The 15521-nt window shown below is 41.4% G+C and overlaps 2 protein-coding genes across 5 annotated transcripts; one reads left to right on the top strand and one right to left on the bottom strand.

The window, feature by feature from the left end:
• The first annotated feature begins 345 nt into the window (after window positions 1–345).
• On the top strand, window positions 346–8550 carry LOC109902587 (vacuolar protein sorting-associated protein 4B). 3 transcript variants are annotated; one of them, XM_031786043.1, is made up of 11 exons: window positions 346–567; window positions 880–991; window positions 1584–2910; window positions 4813–4874; window positions 5042–5161; window positions 5329–5485; window positions 5643–5791; window positions 5997–6078; window positions 6285–6504; window positions 6670–6810; window positions 7184–8550. In XM_031786043.1, the coding sequence occupies exons 3-11, from the start codon at window positions 2726–2728 to the stop codon at window positions 7283–7285; spliced, it is 1218 nt and encodes a 405-aa protein (XP_031641903.1). In that variant the 5' UTR covers window positions 346–567; window positions 880–991; window positions 1584–2725; the 3' UTR covers window positions 7286–8550. The 3 variants fall into 3 exon arrangements, with proteins under 3 accessions (XP_031641903.1, XP_020354646.1, XP_020354647.1); XM_020499057.2 differs by having other exon boundaries at window positions 360–567; window positions 2760–2910; XM_020499058.2 differs by lacking the exons at window positions 346–567; window positions 880–991 and having other exon boundaries at window positions 2388–2628; window positions 2760–2910.
• A 1322-nt stretch (window positions 8551–9872) lies between these two features.
• LOC109902591 (pleckstrin homology domain-containing family B member 2-like) lies at window positions 9873–15514 on the bottom strand. 2 transcript variants are annotated; one of them, XM_020499068.2, is made up of 7 exons: window positions 15343–15514; window positions 14276–14324; window positions 13860–14012; window positions 13642–13744; window positions 13494–13533; window positions 11498–11612; window positions 9873–11325 (listed from the first exon to the last, which is right to left on the bottom strand). In XM_020499068.2, exons 2-7 carry the CDS (start codon window positions 14310–14312, stop codon window positions 11183–11185), a joined length of 591 nt encoding a protein of 196 aa, XP_020354657.1. In that variant the 5' UTR covers window positions 14313–14324; window positions 15343–15514; the 3' UTR covers window positions 9873–11182. The 2 variants fall into 2 exon arrangements, with proteins under 2 accessions (XP_020354657.1, XP_020354658.1); XM_020499069.2 differs by having other exon boundaries at window positions 14986–15510.
• Between the last annotated feature and the right edge of the window lie 7 nt (window positions 15515–15521).

Raw genomic sequence — 15521 nt, 5'->3', positions numbered from 1 at the left:
GCTGCTCTGACAGTGCATATTCTTAATTCCTTTACTTTGATTTGTGTGTATTGTTAGATATTTTTGCACGGTTGAAGCTAGAAACACAAGAATTTCGCTACACCCGCAATCACATTGCTAAACATGTGTGATTCTAAACATGTTTTAATTTACTGTACTCACCAAGAAACAGAATCCTTGCAAATCTGTCTGATCTTTGTAACCTTATTTCTAGCATATACAATGCACATACATGTTTATGGTTTGTTAATCAGAATTTCAAAGTATAGACAAAAATAGGCTGTGAAATTGACCGCATGAAATTGACAGTAAAGGGTCAGAAAAAGCTTTACTCGTCTCCTTTCTGTTGCTGTCACGTGTACATCCATAGGCGGAAGTGACACTCGACATCTTGATGCGGAAGAGATTCCGAACAATTGAAGATTTCACCAAAATGATAACAAAACACTAACCAGAGCTAATAACGTCGTGTTGTAGCTAATTGTACGTTGATCTATTGAGACTAGAGTAAAGTTTTATTTTGGCAATTGTACGTATCCAGCAACCATGGCTAATAACAATTTACAGGTGAGTGAGTGTCCAGCCACGGACAACAACAAACGAAATTAGCCAGCAAGCTAGGCTTGCTAGCTAACACTGTATTCAAGTCTACTGTTGTTTCGGATGGCGTTAATCCTTAGATTTGTCTAGTAAATATGACTCTTGACGCGGGTATATGAGAAATGTTTCATTATTTACTAATTTCATTTTGACATACCTTTCTAAAATAAACTTCACCAAATGACAGTGATGATATCTGGCAGAACAAGATGTCATGCTAATGGCCTTCCCTCTTTTGTTATGGCTCTTCTATAACATTGCCCATGCATTGTGTTACAGAAAGCCATAGATCTTGCAAGCAAGGCTGCAGAGGAGGACAAAGCTAAAAACTATGAGGAAGCTCTCCGGTTGTACCAGCATTCTATTCAGTACTTCCTTCATGTTGTGAAGTGTGAGTTGTCTTGTAAACAGCAAGTGGAACTTAGATATACGTCTTAATTTGAGAAATACACTGCAAACACAGAACATCCACATACATTGTTATTCTATTCACTTTAATTTGGTAATATACACTCACATGCCAGTTTATTAGGTACACCCATCTAGTATTGGGTCGGACCCCCCCTTTGCCTTCAGAACAGCCTGAATTCTTCAGGTAATTCTACAAGGTGTTGGAAATGTTCCACAAGAATGTTGATCCATGCTGACACGACGGCATCATGCAGTTGCTGCAGATTGGACTTTGCGTCACCATGGACCAACATCCCTGTGGAACATTTCCGACACCTTGTAGAATTCCCCGAATAATTCAGGCTGTTTTGGAGGCAAAGGGGTGTCCGACTCGGTCTAGATGGATACATTCATGCTGCGAGCAGCCCATTCCATCTAATCTCAAAGATGCTCTATTGGGTTGACATCTGGGGAATGTGCAGGCCACTCAAGTAAACTGAACGTGATGTCATGTTTCAAGCAGTGTTTTTCCACTACTCAATTGTCGTGTTGGTGATCACGTGCCCACTGGATACGCTTCTTCTTGTTTTTAGCTGGTAGGAGTGGAACCCTCTGTGGTGGTCTGCTGCAATGGCCCATCCGTGACAAAGATTGACGAGTTGTGCGTTCCGAGATGCCGCCAGAGACTGCACACCACTTTTGCACTGTGCTGTTATTTGTCTGTTTGTGGCCCTCCTGTTAGCTTGCACAATTCTTGCCATTCTCCTTCAACCTCTCTCATCAACAAGCTGTTTTAGCCCACAGGACTGCCACTGGATGTTTTCTGTTTGTCGCACTATTCTCGGTTAACCCGCACTGTCGTGCGTGAAAAGCCCAGCAGGGCAGTCGTTTCTGAAATGCTGGGTCCGGCACGCCTAACACCGATGATCATACACCGATAACACCATGCTGAAAGTTCCTTAGATCACTAGTTTTGCCCATTCTTTTTATTAAAATTTTACCCCCTTTTCTCCCCGATTTCGTGGTATCCAATTGTTAGTAGTTACTATCTTGTCTCATCGCTACAACTCCCGTACGGGCACGGGAGAGACGAAGGTCGAAAGCCATGCGTCCTCCGAAACACAATCCAACCAAGCCGCACTGCTTATTAACACAGCGCGCATCCAACCCGGAAGCCAGCTGCACCAATGTGTTGGAGGAAGCACCGTGCACCTGGCGACCTGGTTAGTGTGCACTGCGGACGGCCCGCCACAGGAGTCGCTAGTGCGTGATGAGATAAGGATATCCCTACCGGCCAAACCCTCCCTAACCCGGACGATTGCGCGTCGCCCCACGGACCTCCCGGTCGCGGCCAGCTGTGACAGAGCCTGGGCGCGAACCCAGAGTCTCTGGCACAGCTAGTACTGCGCCACCCGGGAGGCCCAGTTTTTCCCATTCTAACATTCAATCAAACTAACTGAATGCCTCAATGCATGTCTGCCTGCTTTATATAGAAAGCCACAACAATCAATGTCTGTAGGAGCAAACCATTTTTGTGAATGGGGTGGTGAACCTAATAAACTGGCCGGTGAGTGTATGTGTTCACCTTTGATCTTAAAGTTTGGAATGAACTTGGAATGACCACAGGAGGACCTCTGGGTAAACATAAATAATTTCTTAAAGAAACTGTTTTAAAAGTTTTTTCACTTTCACATTAAATGCCCGACGTGTGAGGTGACTTGGGGCATAATGTGATATGACAACCTGTGGTCCATTTCCTTTTCCTATAGATGAGGCCCAGGGAGACAAGGCCAAGCAAAGCATCAGGGCAAAGTGTGCAGAGTACCTGGACCGAGCAGAGAAGCTGAAGGAATACCTTAAGAAGAAGGAGAAGGCTCCTCCAGCCAAGCCTGTCAAAGAGTCTGGGTCTGATGACAAAGGGTGAATAGGGCTGTGGTGGTCATGAAATTATGTCAGCCGGTTATTGTCGTGCAAAAGTCTGCCGGTCTCACGGTAATTGGCCGTTAATTAACATAGGATTAGCATTTCCAGGCCTCCATGCATACAAGTCACAGATGTGTGCTTTTGTAACATCTACTTAAAAAAAAAAAAGTTTAATAAATCAACTTAATATACAATAAATCCATTATTTATTTTAGTCAGGTTTAAAGAAACAATATGATATGAAGTACATGTATTTCAGAAGAACATAATATGACTTGGTCTACTGGCCTACAATGTAATCTTGTCTTTACTAATATGTAAAACTAGGTTTGATTTAGAATGGCACATTTTTAAATGGGCAGAAAAAGGGAAAAAGACATGGCGAACATAGGCCGCACGCTTTCCCAACGGTTCGTTTTGTAGGCTACTTTGGTTTTATAATGGAGCATGTGCTTGATATGAGCAACTGGGAAATAAGAGAACAGTTATTTCACTCCACGCATCAACCCCTGTTTGAAGTATGTGGACACCTGCTTGTCGAACATCTCATTCCAAAATCATGGGCATTCATTTGCTACTATAACAGCCTCTACTCTTCTGGGAAGGGTTTCTACTAGATGTTGGAAAATTGCTGCGGGGACTTGCTTCCATTCAGCCAGATCGGGCACTAATGTTGGGTGATTAGGCCTGGTGGGCAGTCGGCGTACCAATTCATCCCGAAGTTTTTCGATGGGGTTGAGGTCAGGGCTCTGCAGGCCAGTCAAGTTCTTCCACACTGATTTTGACAAACCATTTCTGTATGGACCTCGCTTTATGCACGGAGGCATTGTCATGCTGAAACAGGAAAGGGCCTTCCCCAAACTGTTGCCACAAAGTTGGAAGCACAGAATCATCTAGAATGTCATTGTATACTGTAGCATTAAGATTTCCCTCAACTGGGACCTAGCCCGAACCATGAAAAACAACCCCAGACCATTAGTCCTCCTACACCAAACTTTAAAGTTGGCACTAATTATTGGGGCAGGTAGTGTTCTCTTGGCGTCCGCCAAACCCAGATTCATCTGTCGGACTGCCAGATGGTGAAGCATGATTCATCACTCAAGAGAATGCGTTTCCACTGCTCCAGAGTCCAATGGCGGCGAGCTTTACACCACTCCAGCCGACGCTTGGCATTGCGCATGGTGGTCATAGGCTTGTGTGTGGCCATGGAAGCCCATTTCATGAAGCTCCTGACGAACAGTTATTGTGCTGATGTTTTTTTTCCCAGAGGCAGTTTGGACATGCGATTTTTACACGTTAAACGCTTCATCACTCGGCGTTCCCATTGTATGAGCTTGTGTGGCCTACCACTTCGCGGCTGAGGCGTTGTTGGTCTTAGACGTTTCCACTTCACAATAACAGCACTTACAGTTGACTGGGGCAGCTCTAGCAGGGCAGAAATTGACAAACTAGCTTGTTGGAAAGGTGGCATCCTATGACGGTGCCACGTTGAAAGTCATTGAGCTCTTCAGTAAGGCCATTCTACTGCCAATGTTTGTCTATGGAGATTGCATGGCGGTGTGCTCAATTTGATATACCTGTCAGCAACGGGTGTGGTCCAAATAGCCAAATCCCAAATGTTGTATATACGGTGTAGTTAGCAAGTTGAGTACTACCAAAAAACGTGCAGAGTCATAAAAGGAGATTTACTGCGGTCATGACTCATGATTGCCAATGTGGCGGTACTATGGTCACCACAACAGCCCTAAGTGAGCATAATGAATCCTGAGATGCGTTATAATCCTCACCAATCCTTCATTTGGTTCTGATTCTTTAGTCTTTTGGACTGTTTATATAATTTTTGTGTGGCCTCCTTATCAGTACAGTGAGGTCAAAACGACTTTGCTTTTTCTTTTGCAGGAATGAGAGTGATGAAGGTGAAGGTGACCCAGAGAAAAAGAAGTTCCAAAATCAACTCTCGGGTGAGTTATAGCATCAGCTACTTCCCTTTTCAGCATTTTTTGTGAGGCTCATACAAGCTTTGATGTTGCCTTTTGACACTGAATCTGCATTTGATTTGTATGAAAAAAATGTATATACGTCGTACTACATTTCACCCACTTCTATCTATCTACTATATGTCTTACAGGTGCCATCGTCATGGAAAAGCCAAACATCAAGTGGAGTGACGTAGCTGGGCTTGAGGGTGCAAAAGAGGCCCTTAAAGAAGCTGTCATCTTGCCCATCAAATTTCCTCACCTCTTCACAGGTATGGATTATGTAATTCAATCAACACATAACATTCTAGATAATAACACATGTATTGTGACTTGCAGCAATGCATCTGAAGAGTAAATAGTTTTAGTCTTGGATAGTATTAACTATAGAAGTCATGTAATTAAAGAATACATGAGTATGTTTGTCTTTGGTGTCCAGGAAAGCGGACTCCATGGAGAGGGATCTTGCTCTTTGGCCCTCCTGGTACAGGAAAGTCTTACCTGGCCAAGGCTGTGGCCACAGAAGCCAACAACTCTACCTTCTTCTCTATCTCCTCATCTGACCTGGTGTCAAAGTGGCTGGGGGAAAGTGAAAAGTGAGTGATGGGGCAAAGAGGATGGGCTATGCAATCAAATCAAAATAGTATTTGAAGGATATTGCTCATACATACCCATCTCTATCCTCCTCTTCATTCTTCTCCCACACCATCCATTGGTCTCCTATTTACTTGCCGCCACTCTTTCTGTCATCAGGTTGGTGAAGAATCTATTTAGCCTAGCCAGGGAGAACAAGCCCTCCATCATCTTCATCGATGAGATAGACTCTCTGTGTGGCTCCAGGAGTGAGAACGAGAGTGAAGCAGCCCGCCGCATCAAGACTGAGTTCCTGGTCCAGATGCAGGGTGAGAGTTTACGCAAAGCTTGGCCTCAGATCCTGTTTACCTTGTACCTTGAGTATTGACACAACTGCTTCGTCCACTGTGTCGTTTAGCACTGAACCTTTTTCTTTCTAAGGTATCACCAAAACAACTAAACTACACATTTCTTGGCTTTCCATTTGACTGGACCAGCTGTCTATTTTAAAGCGTTTTCTCTCTCTTCTCCCAGGTGTTGGAAATGACAATGATGGAGTCCTGGTTCTAGGAGCCACAAACATCCCCTGGACATTGGACTCTGCTATTAGGAGAAGGTCTGTGTATATTTATCTTTTGATGATCTCAAGTCCTTTATCTTATTGTAAAGATGTATTATTCCTTGGATATTTACCCATTGACTCTTATTAGACAGATTGTTAAAGATTAGAACTAAAGAATGAGATTCCCTCCTGTCACTTGCTGCATCACCATATGTCATTCCCGTATCAGATATCACAGCTGTCAGGTTACTGTGCCTCAGGTTTGAGAAGCGGATCTACATCCCTCTGCCTGAGGAGCACGCCCGCTCCTTCATGTTCAAGCTACATCTAGGCTCCACCCCCAGTGAGCTCATTGAATCAGACTATGTGACCCTTGGTAAGAAGACAGAAGGCTACTCTGGAGCTGACATCAGCGTCATCGTGAGGGACGCCCTCATGCAGCCAGTCAGGAAAGTGCAGTCGGCCACTCACTTCAAACGGGTAAGTGACATTCAACAAAGGCGGGGCTCAACTAGGTGCAGCAAATCTTAATTGATTTAATTTTCAGCATCTAATAGTTTTGAAGGAAGCATTGAATGCTCTGTCAATGAAACGTCAGTAATCACAAATCCAGTTCCGTCCATGTCTTCTCCTGCATACACCCAGGTCCAAGGATCGTCATGGAACCATCCCGACCTCGTGGTAGACGACCTCCTGACCCCATGCTCACCAGGAGATCCAGACGCCATAGAGATGACCTGGATGGATGTTAATGGGGAGAAACTCATGGAGCCTGTTGTTTGCATGGTGAGAAGAACCCCAAAAACATATATTTTTTTAAATATGAGGGAACAAGTATGTGATGCTAACTGATTGGACTGGGATGATACCTGTATCGCGATTCTCGTTAGTATCGTGGCAAGGAAACAAAACATGAAGCGGATGTAATTTTGGGGGGGGAAAACAGCGCCGATGTTGGGAACAAACATCATTATGTTGTCATCCAGAGTCACATTTTAGTTATGTTCCAAGCTATATCACACTATTTTACATACAGCAGGTTTTTAATATCCAAACAAAGATTGTTTGATCTGCTTCGCATTTTCATTTTTGCTAAAATATTGAGATACTGGTATCGTCCCAGCCCTACTAATTGACCTTTGTGATGTGCTGTTTACAGGCTGATATGCTGAGGTCACTGCACAACACCAAGCCAACCGTGAACGAGCAGGACTTGGATAAACTCAAGAAGTTCACAGAGGACTTTGGTCAGGAAGGCTAACACTCAACCAGATAATGCAAACCCAACTTTCCTTTCTTTTGTCCTTTTCCTCCACTGGTTCTCAGGCTTGTATTTACTACTCTACTTTCTCTCCAAGTTACAAAGGGGTTTCATGTATGTTGATTTGTTTGCTTATTCTGCGAATACATACCCATAGTACATTACTTTTTTCATTTTTTTACGAAGCCAGATAAGGTTGACTAATGTTTAAGATGGTGATGGTCTCAAAGAATATGGCTTCAAGCAATGTATTCATAGTTTATGCTTTAAAACACTAAAGTGTCTGTTTTTGCCTTGATGTTATCAAACTAACAATGCATGTCATGGTGCATTACAGCAACTCCTCCAAAAGGCCTTTACTCCTTGAAGTACATCTATGACTTGGCAAGATATGAGGATTGCAGGTTTTGTTGTACTGTATGGTGTTAGGACCTTAACTAGGACTAGGACCTAGTTAAGTTTTTATTTATTTATTCATGTTGTATCCAAGAAGGGCTAAGTCTGTAACGTTCACTCTGTGTTGGTGGAGTAGCACTCATTGAAGCGGACCATATCATGATTAAATATCAGCAACTTTAATTTGATTTCAACTTCCTTTCATTGTCTTTTTTTGTACAATATTCATATTCTTTTGCTGTAGCAAGTAAAAGTACTTTGGGATGGGTGGGTGGGGCTATGTTATAATGAAATAAAACCCAATGATTGATCTGAATGATGAATCAGTAATTGAGTGTGCAATAATGTTTGGTCATTTTTTTAACCTGTACCCCTTCAATTGTACTTCATACATTTTTGCCCACTTCAAATGTTTTGTACAAGTTGTGCCTTGAAAGAGAATCAATGTATATCCTCTCTCACTTACTACTAAAGCCGATGAAAGACACCCTATGAAAGAGACACATATTCAGACAGTTACTTACTTATGATTGTATACAGTTCTTTCTATAACCTCTGACTTAAAAACACAAATGCTATAAATCTCAATTTACAGTATAGTCCATCATTCTCATTTGAGCTGTTCACAAATATTGTCTGGTTATTGGTATGAGATTAGTGTAGCGTTGAACAATGCTGAGAAGGGAGGGATTTTTCTTCATAAAAGAAGAATGGTCATTATGTTTTCTTTTGAAAATACTGTTAACATCTATGGCTGTGGGGTTTCCTAGAAATATATATTCAGGGTTTTTTTCTGGGATGTTCAAGAGGTATCCAGTTGTGTTCTAATCTTGATGTATATGTAAATAAAAATATTACCTGTATCGAAATTACTGATGTTTTACTTTACACATCTTTGGATGGTTGTATATTTCAATACACTACCGTTGAGAAGTTTAGGGTCACTTTTCAATTTTCTTGTTTTTGGAAGAAAAGCACTTTTTTTGTCCATTTAAAATAACATCAAATTGATCAGAAATACAGTGTAGACATTGTTAATGTTGTAAATGACTATTGTAGCTGGAAATGGCGGATTTTTAAAATGGAATACCTACATAGGCGTACAGAGGCCCATTGTCAGCAACCATCACTCCTGTGTTCCAATGGCACGTTGTGTTAGCTAATCCAAGTTTATAATTTTAAAAGGCTAATTGATCATTAGAAAACCCTTTTGCAATTATGTTAGCACAGCTGAAAACTGTTGTCTGATTAAAGAAGCAATAAAACTGGCCTTTAGACTAGTTGAGTATCTGGAGCATCAGCATTTGTGGGTTCAATTACAGGCTCAAAATGGCCAGAAACAAAGAACTTTCTTCTGAAACTCGTCAGTCTATTCATGTTCTGAGAAAATAAGGCTATTCCATGCAAGAAATTGCCAAGAAACTGAAGATCTCGTACAGCTCTGTGTACTACTCCCTTCACAGAACAGTGCAAACTGGCTCTAACCAGAATAGAAAGAGGAGTGGGAGGCCCCGATGCACAACTGAGCAAGAGGACAAGTACATTAGTGTCAAGTTTGAGAAACAGACACCTCACAAGTCTTCAACTGGCAGCTTCATTAAATAGTACCTGCCAAACACCAACGTCAACAGTGAAGAGGCAACTCCGGGATGCTGGCCTTCTAGTCACCAAAATGAAAGCTAGACAGTCAGAGAGCATTGAAAATGTGAAAATTATGGCAAGATGACTATTTATTTGCACATTTTGATGGCAAAGAAATACATCACTTTTCAATGCGTACCTCCGGATGTCATTGGAGACAATGTGTCCCACCCTGATTTGACACCCCTGATATAGCGTGTCATTCACAAAACACTGGGATGTGACCACAATGTATAAGAGAGTAATATTCTGATATTAACAGTGGTGCGAAATACCAGGGAACGGTGTTGAGACAAGCGGTTTGTCCAGAGACCCAACATACAAGGCACTGTCATGCCAAAATGTCTAAATAATCTATGGAATGTGTGTATGAAGTAGTCTACATTTCATACTAACTGGCACTGTTATTCATTTGCTTTGGACTATGTTAAGAGCATATCATGGTTAAAAGTGATTCCTTTTTCAAACACCATGTGACATCAAGCGGCTCCCCTTGAGCCAAGATGAAACTCAGACGTTGCTAGGATTCACAAATAGTTTCCATAGTGAATTCATGTGGATTTAATAATTTAATAAGTAAATTGTTAAAATGTCATACAATCGCTAAAGAGCAATAAACACTGCATTAATTCTGCATAACAAAATGTTTTCCATTTGAAATGTAAGGTATAATGGTTTTGTGATTACATGAAAGCAGTTTGCCCCATAAAGCTCTACTTCATTTGATATCAAATAAATATAATCTGTTATCAATTATTGTATACAACGTTCATGTCTAAAAAGGAAACACAATCTAGTATTCCAAATGTCTGTACAAGGTGGTGTAAGAGTTAAATAAGACTTTGAAATTGAATATAAAAGGTGAAAAACCAGTGGCTGATGTGTTCAGCGACAAATAGAGGCCACTCACATGTTAACTAATTAACATATCCAGTTCAACAAAGAGCACATAATGTAATGACTCAATAAATATCATTAACATGAAAAATAGACACATTTAAAAATGATTTTAGGAGTGGCGTAAAGTCAAAACAATTGAAATGTCAAGGAGTATCATTCAGTTCTCTGTTGTAGCAGCTTTAAATGTAAGATTAGCCTGGATGTTTGTGCATACTCTAGTTTACACATGCATCTCCTCCTCACCTCTCACATGAGATAAAACAAAATACATGGTTCAACAGCTGACAATGAAGTAATAGGAAAACCAAGCAATAATCCTAGAGTATAAATCCTAGATTCCCTTCCAAAAATATCCAATATACTTCCATGTTCAAGGAATGACAATAACCAAATAAAGGCAAGTGAAATCTCAAATGCAAATGAGATGAAAAATGAGTGAAAAGACTCAAAAGGACATTGGATTTAAGACAGATGTGTAAAGTGAAGAATCAGGATTTTACAAGCTCAGGCATGTTCCAATAAAAAAAAACTCTAGTCCCACTCTTAATGACCACTCTACTATACGAGGCATCAGTTAGAAGAATTTACATTTGCGAGACCTGAAAAGGATAAAAATAAGTTTAAATATATCAAAACCTTTTCTTCAGATGTGCATAAAATATCACATAATTTGTGTTTCTTCAAACAAAAAAAGGCAAGCTGCAAAATAGCTACTGTGCCTAATAGAAAGCGCTACGGCGTTAATATACATCAAAAGCTTTGGTAAGGGCACAAAAGGAGTAATTTACTGGCACATCACAATCAAGCCTCATAGGTGAACATAGCCCAACCATCACATACATGTAACTCCTCCATCTCTGTCACATGGCTACAGAAATGCAGCTGCAGTGCTGCAAAAATGTGGGAATGGTGCGTGTCAGTTAGGGATAGGTATCGTTGTAAACTGTTCCAATGAAGACACTAGAAGACAAACAGAGACCCAATAGCCAATCCAGTCACAGCTCCAGCGAGCATACTGAGAGCCACGTCTCCTCCATCATCACGTTGACGCTCGTGAACAATAACCTGGTCCATTCCTTGTGGATCCCTCATAGGATATGCTCCTACAAACCATGGTGGGAAATATGAACTCCGGTTAGAATGGTGAAAACTTCTATATTCCTAAAATAGTAATTGAAAGATTACATCCATTAAAATAATGAAGAAACATTTAAATCAATGTAATTATCAATGTAACCTTGCAGACTTAAAAGTGGGCATTCACCCAGTACGTACCTTGGTACTGATAGGGGTATACAACCGCATTAGGCTGCCCATCTGCTGAATAAATGATCTGTGTGCCATGAGGAGGAGCTGGTGCATAGCCTCCATAAGTGTCCGGGACATAAACCTATTGGAAAGGCAGAAATTACCTGTCACTATGGGAGAGTACCACCACCACCACCACCACCGTAACTAGAGAGCATGTATCCTAAAGCACAATATATAACAAACACCATGTTATATAGATGTATTATAAACTAAGGATTTACAATGGTTTCACTAAATCAATGTAAGTACACTGAACAATTTCTTTAAAACACAACAAGTGTTTGTCCTGTTTCATGAGCAGAAATAAAAGAACCCAGAAATGTACCAAAATGCACAAAATGATTATTTTGCTCAAATTGAGCAGAAATGTGTTTACATCCCCGTTAGTGAGCATTTCTCCTTTGCCAAGATAACCTGACAGGTGTAGCATATTAAGAGGCTGATTAAACAGCATGGTCATTACACAGGTGTACCTTGTGCTGGGGACAAAAGGCCACTAAAATGTGCAGTTGAGTCACACAACACAATGCAACAGATGTCTGAAGTTGAGGGAGCGTGCAATTGGCATGCTGACTGCAGGAATGTCCACCAGAGTATTTAATGTTAATGTTTCTAGCATGTCATTTTAGAAAATTTGGCAAAACGTCCAACAACCCCAGACCATGTGTAACCACACAACCCCAGGACCTCCACATCCGGCTTCTTCACCTGCAGGATCATCGGAGACCAGTCCCCCAGACAGTTGATGAAACTGTGGGTTTGCACAACCGAAGAATTCCTGCACAAACTAGCAGAAACCATCTCAGGAAAGCTCATCTGCGTGATTGTCGTCCTCACCAAGGTCTTGACCTGACTGCAGTTTGGCGTCGTAACCGATTTCAGTGGGAAAATGCTCACCGTCAATGGCCACTGGCACGCTGGAGAAGTGTGCTCTTCATGGATTTACCCCGGTTTCAACTGTACTGGGCAGATGGAAGATAGCATCTATGGCGTCATGTGGGCGAGCGGTTTGCTGATGTGAACAGAGAGCCCCATGGTGGCGGTGGGGTTATGGTATGGGCAGGCATAAGCTACGGATAAACACCACAATTTAATTTCATCGATGGCCATTTCAATGCACAGAGATACCGTGAAGAGATCCTGAGGCCCATTGTCGTGCCTTTCATCTGCCGTCATCACCTCATGTTTCAGCATGAAACAATTTCTGGAAGCTGAAAATGCCCTAGTTCTTCCATGGCCTATATACATTCACCAGACATGTCATCCATTGAGCATGTTTAGGATGCTCTGGATCGACATGTACGACAGCGTGTTTCAGTTCCCGCCAATATCCAGCCATTAAGGAGTAGGACAACATTCCACAGGCCAATCAACAGCCTGATCAACTTTATGCTAAGGAGATGTGTCACGCTGAATGAGGCAAATGGTGATCCCACGAGATACTGACTGGTTTTCTGATCCACACCTCTACATTTTTAAAGGTATCTGTGACCAACAGATGCATATCTGTATTCCCAGTCATGTGAAATCTATAGATCAGGGCCTAATGAATGTATTTCAATTGACAGATTTCCTTATATGAACTGTAACTCAGTAAAATCTTAAAAATTGTTGCATGTTGCGTTCATATTTTTGTTCAGTGTAAATGGCAAGACAGAATTCCAAGTGAAATAGCATAAGACACTGTGCTACAATGACTGCTCAAAGTATATTCACAAATGTAAAGGATAGGCAGCAGGCTCACATGTACTTATTCAGAATACAGAGGAGAGGCAGAAGCAACAATCTTCTGCGCAAAGTCAATCTGAGGATGAGCGACCACCTAAAATAAAGATAATCTCTATGAAATGTTTTGAATGTGAATAATAAAAAATAAAAAATCTATTAACTAATCTAACACGGTCAATAAGAAGACTGGGATATGAAGGCTGAGGGTCTTGGCAGATCAGTAGAAACTCACAGAGCTGACTCTGGCATCCTGGAGAGCCATGGTCCATGCACTGAAACAACAATGGGAAAACAAGAATTGACATGACTTATCAGCAGGCTATCCAATATAGACACAACTAACCACAGTAATATTGATTACAATGGGAGAGCTGTCTTACAAAACATCATCTGCACTGTCTCCACAAATGCTGATGACCCGTCCGTCTCTGCAGACTATCTGGAGCAGGGCATTTTGACTCCTGCCCTCTGGTGGGTTCAGATCTATTGACAATGAAAATGTGAATGGAACAGGTGATTGATGGGTTGGTGCAGATAAACTATCCTAGGTCTAGTTGAGAGGATAGGATATAAAAGTATAACAGATGTAGTCAAGTACCTTGACATGCAGTTGCACTGCGAACGTTAATGCTGTCGACTCTCATGTGGATCCCATCCTCCATATCTCGCCGGTGCTGGTCATCAAAGAATACCAGCCACCCATCAGACCACAGGTCAAACCAGTTTCTCTTCCACCGCCGTAGAATAGTGCCTGCATCAATTGTATTAAAATATTGTAGCACTTAGTGCAAACACAGGTCTAAGCCCCAAAGTCAACGAGCAATGAGGTCATCGTGATATGGAAAAACTCCATGAGGAAATTCAGTGAAGTATCAGGAAGAAACATTCAACTATAGAAATCAAACTTATTCTTGACCACACCTAGTACCTGTTAAATTGGTAGTTGGAAACATGACAAGCATAATGCATGGCTAACAGGTTTCTGACATTTGTGTGCTGTACAGCTCCACTTACTCTGCCGATGAAGGAAACCACTTTTCACAATCGACATCCTTAGGTCACTCTGAAAATAGAATACATAGAAAAAAATGCTTATTGCATATATGCGAAATCCATTTAGCTAAATTGGCCTTCCTAAACCATCACTGATCCCTATCTAGTTAGCTACTGTAGCTGATTTAATCAATAAATCGACTGGTCCTTAATTAGAATGATGGGAATTGTAGTTTATATCAGTTCTATATCTACGATTATAAACTGGGTGGGTCGAGCCTTGAATACTGATTGGCTGACAGCCGTGGTATATCAAATCGTATACCACTGGTATGACAAAACATATATTTGTACTGCTCTAATTATGTTGGTAACCAGTTTATAATAGCAATAAGGCACCTCGGGGATTTGTGGTATATCGCACAGCTAAGAGCTGCTCTTATGCACGACGTAACGCGGAGTATATACCACATCCCCTTGTGCCTTATTGCTTAATCACAACACACACAGCCTACACCAGAGAGGAAGTTTACTATATTTATCTAAACTCATTGTTGACAGTGTCGGGTATGCTAACTAGCGAAGTTAGTACTGTCTGTAACGTTACCTAGCTAGCAGACCTATTTACGTTGGCATTTGACCCTTTGGTCATTAAAACTATAACGTTACTTTGAAGTTTGTGCTGACAATATTTCTGGAGATTATAATATGACTAACGTAAACTCACTCACTTTTGTACATCGCCTTGGTCCGTACAATTGGCCTTATTTTAGCGCCCCAAAAAAGTAATACTTCCAGATCAACTGTAATGTCAATACCGATGTAAAGCACAATTTCTCCCCTTTCCAACAGAATTCATGCCGAGACCTCCACGCTGCCCGTTTCTGCATGTTTGAAGAAGGCAATGAGCTCCTTCGGGTCTTTTTAAAAATGGCGGGTGGGGAAGCGAAACTAATGCGTGGTTGTGAGGAGAGGAGATGTGTGGGAAAACGCCTTTTTTTCACTCGATCTGTCCAACTTATCACCTTAGCGCCTCTAAAATGTAAATAAAACAATATAAAGAGTTTATATAATGTGTCATTACATACCTATTTGAAGGTTTGTGTCGAATTTGAATCGGGTTTTTAGGGCGGTGCTAAAGTGATCTTAGAAGTAAACAGCGGCTTTGAGAGTGACGGTCGCTTACAGTGATGACGCAAAATATGACTAGGTATCCCCCTTACTGTCCATTTCTTGTTTTTAAACGATGAGAGAAGTGCTACACCTG

This window comes from Oncorhynchus kisutch, linkage group LG13, assembly GCF_002021735.2.
Source record: "Oncorhynchus kisutch isolate 150728-3 linkage group LG13, Okis_V2, whole genome shotgun sequence".
NCBI lineage: Eukaryota > Metazoa > Chordata > Actinopteri > Salmoniformes > Salmonidae > Oncorhynchus > Oncorhynchus kisutch.
Note: the sequence above shows the minus strand (reverse complement) of the source record. Positions and strands in the feature narration are given on the sequence as shown.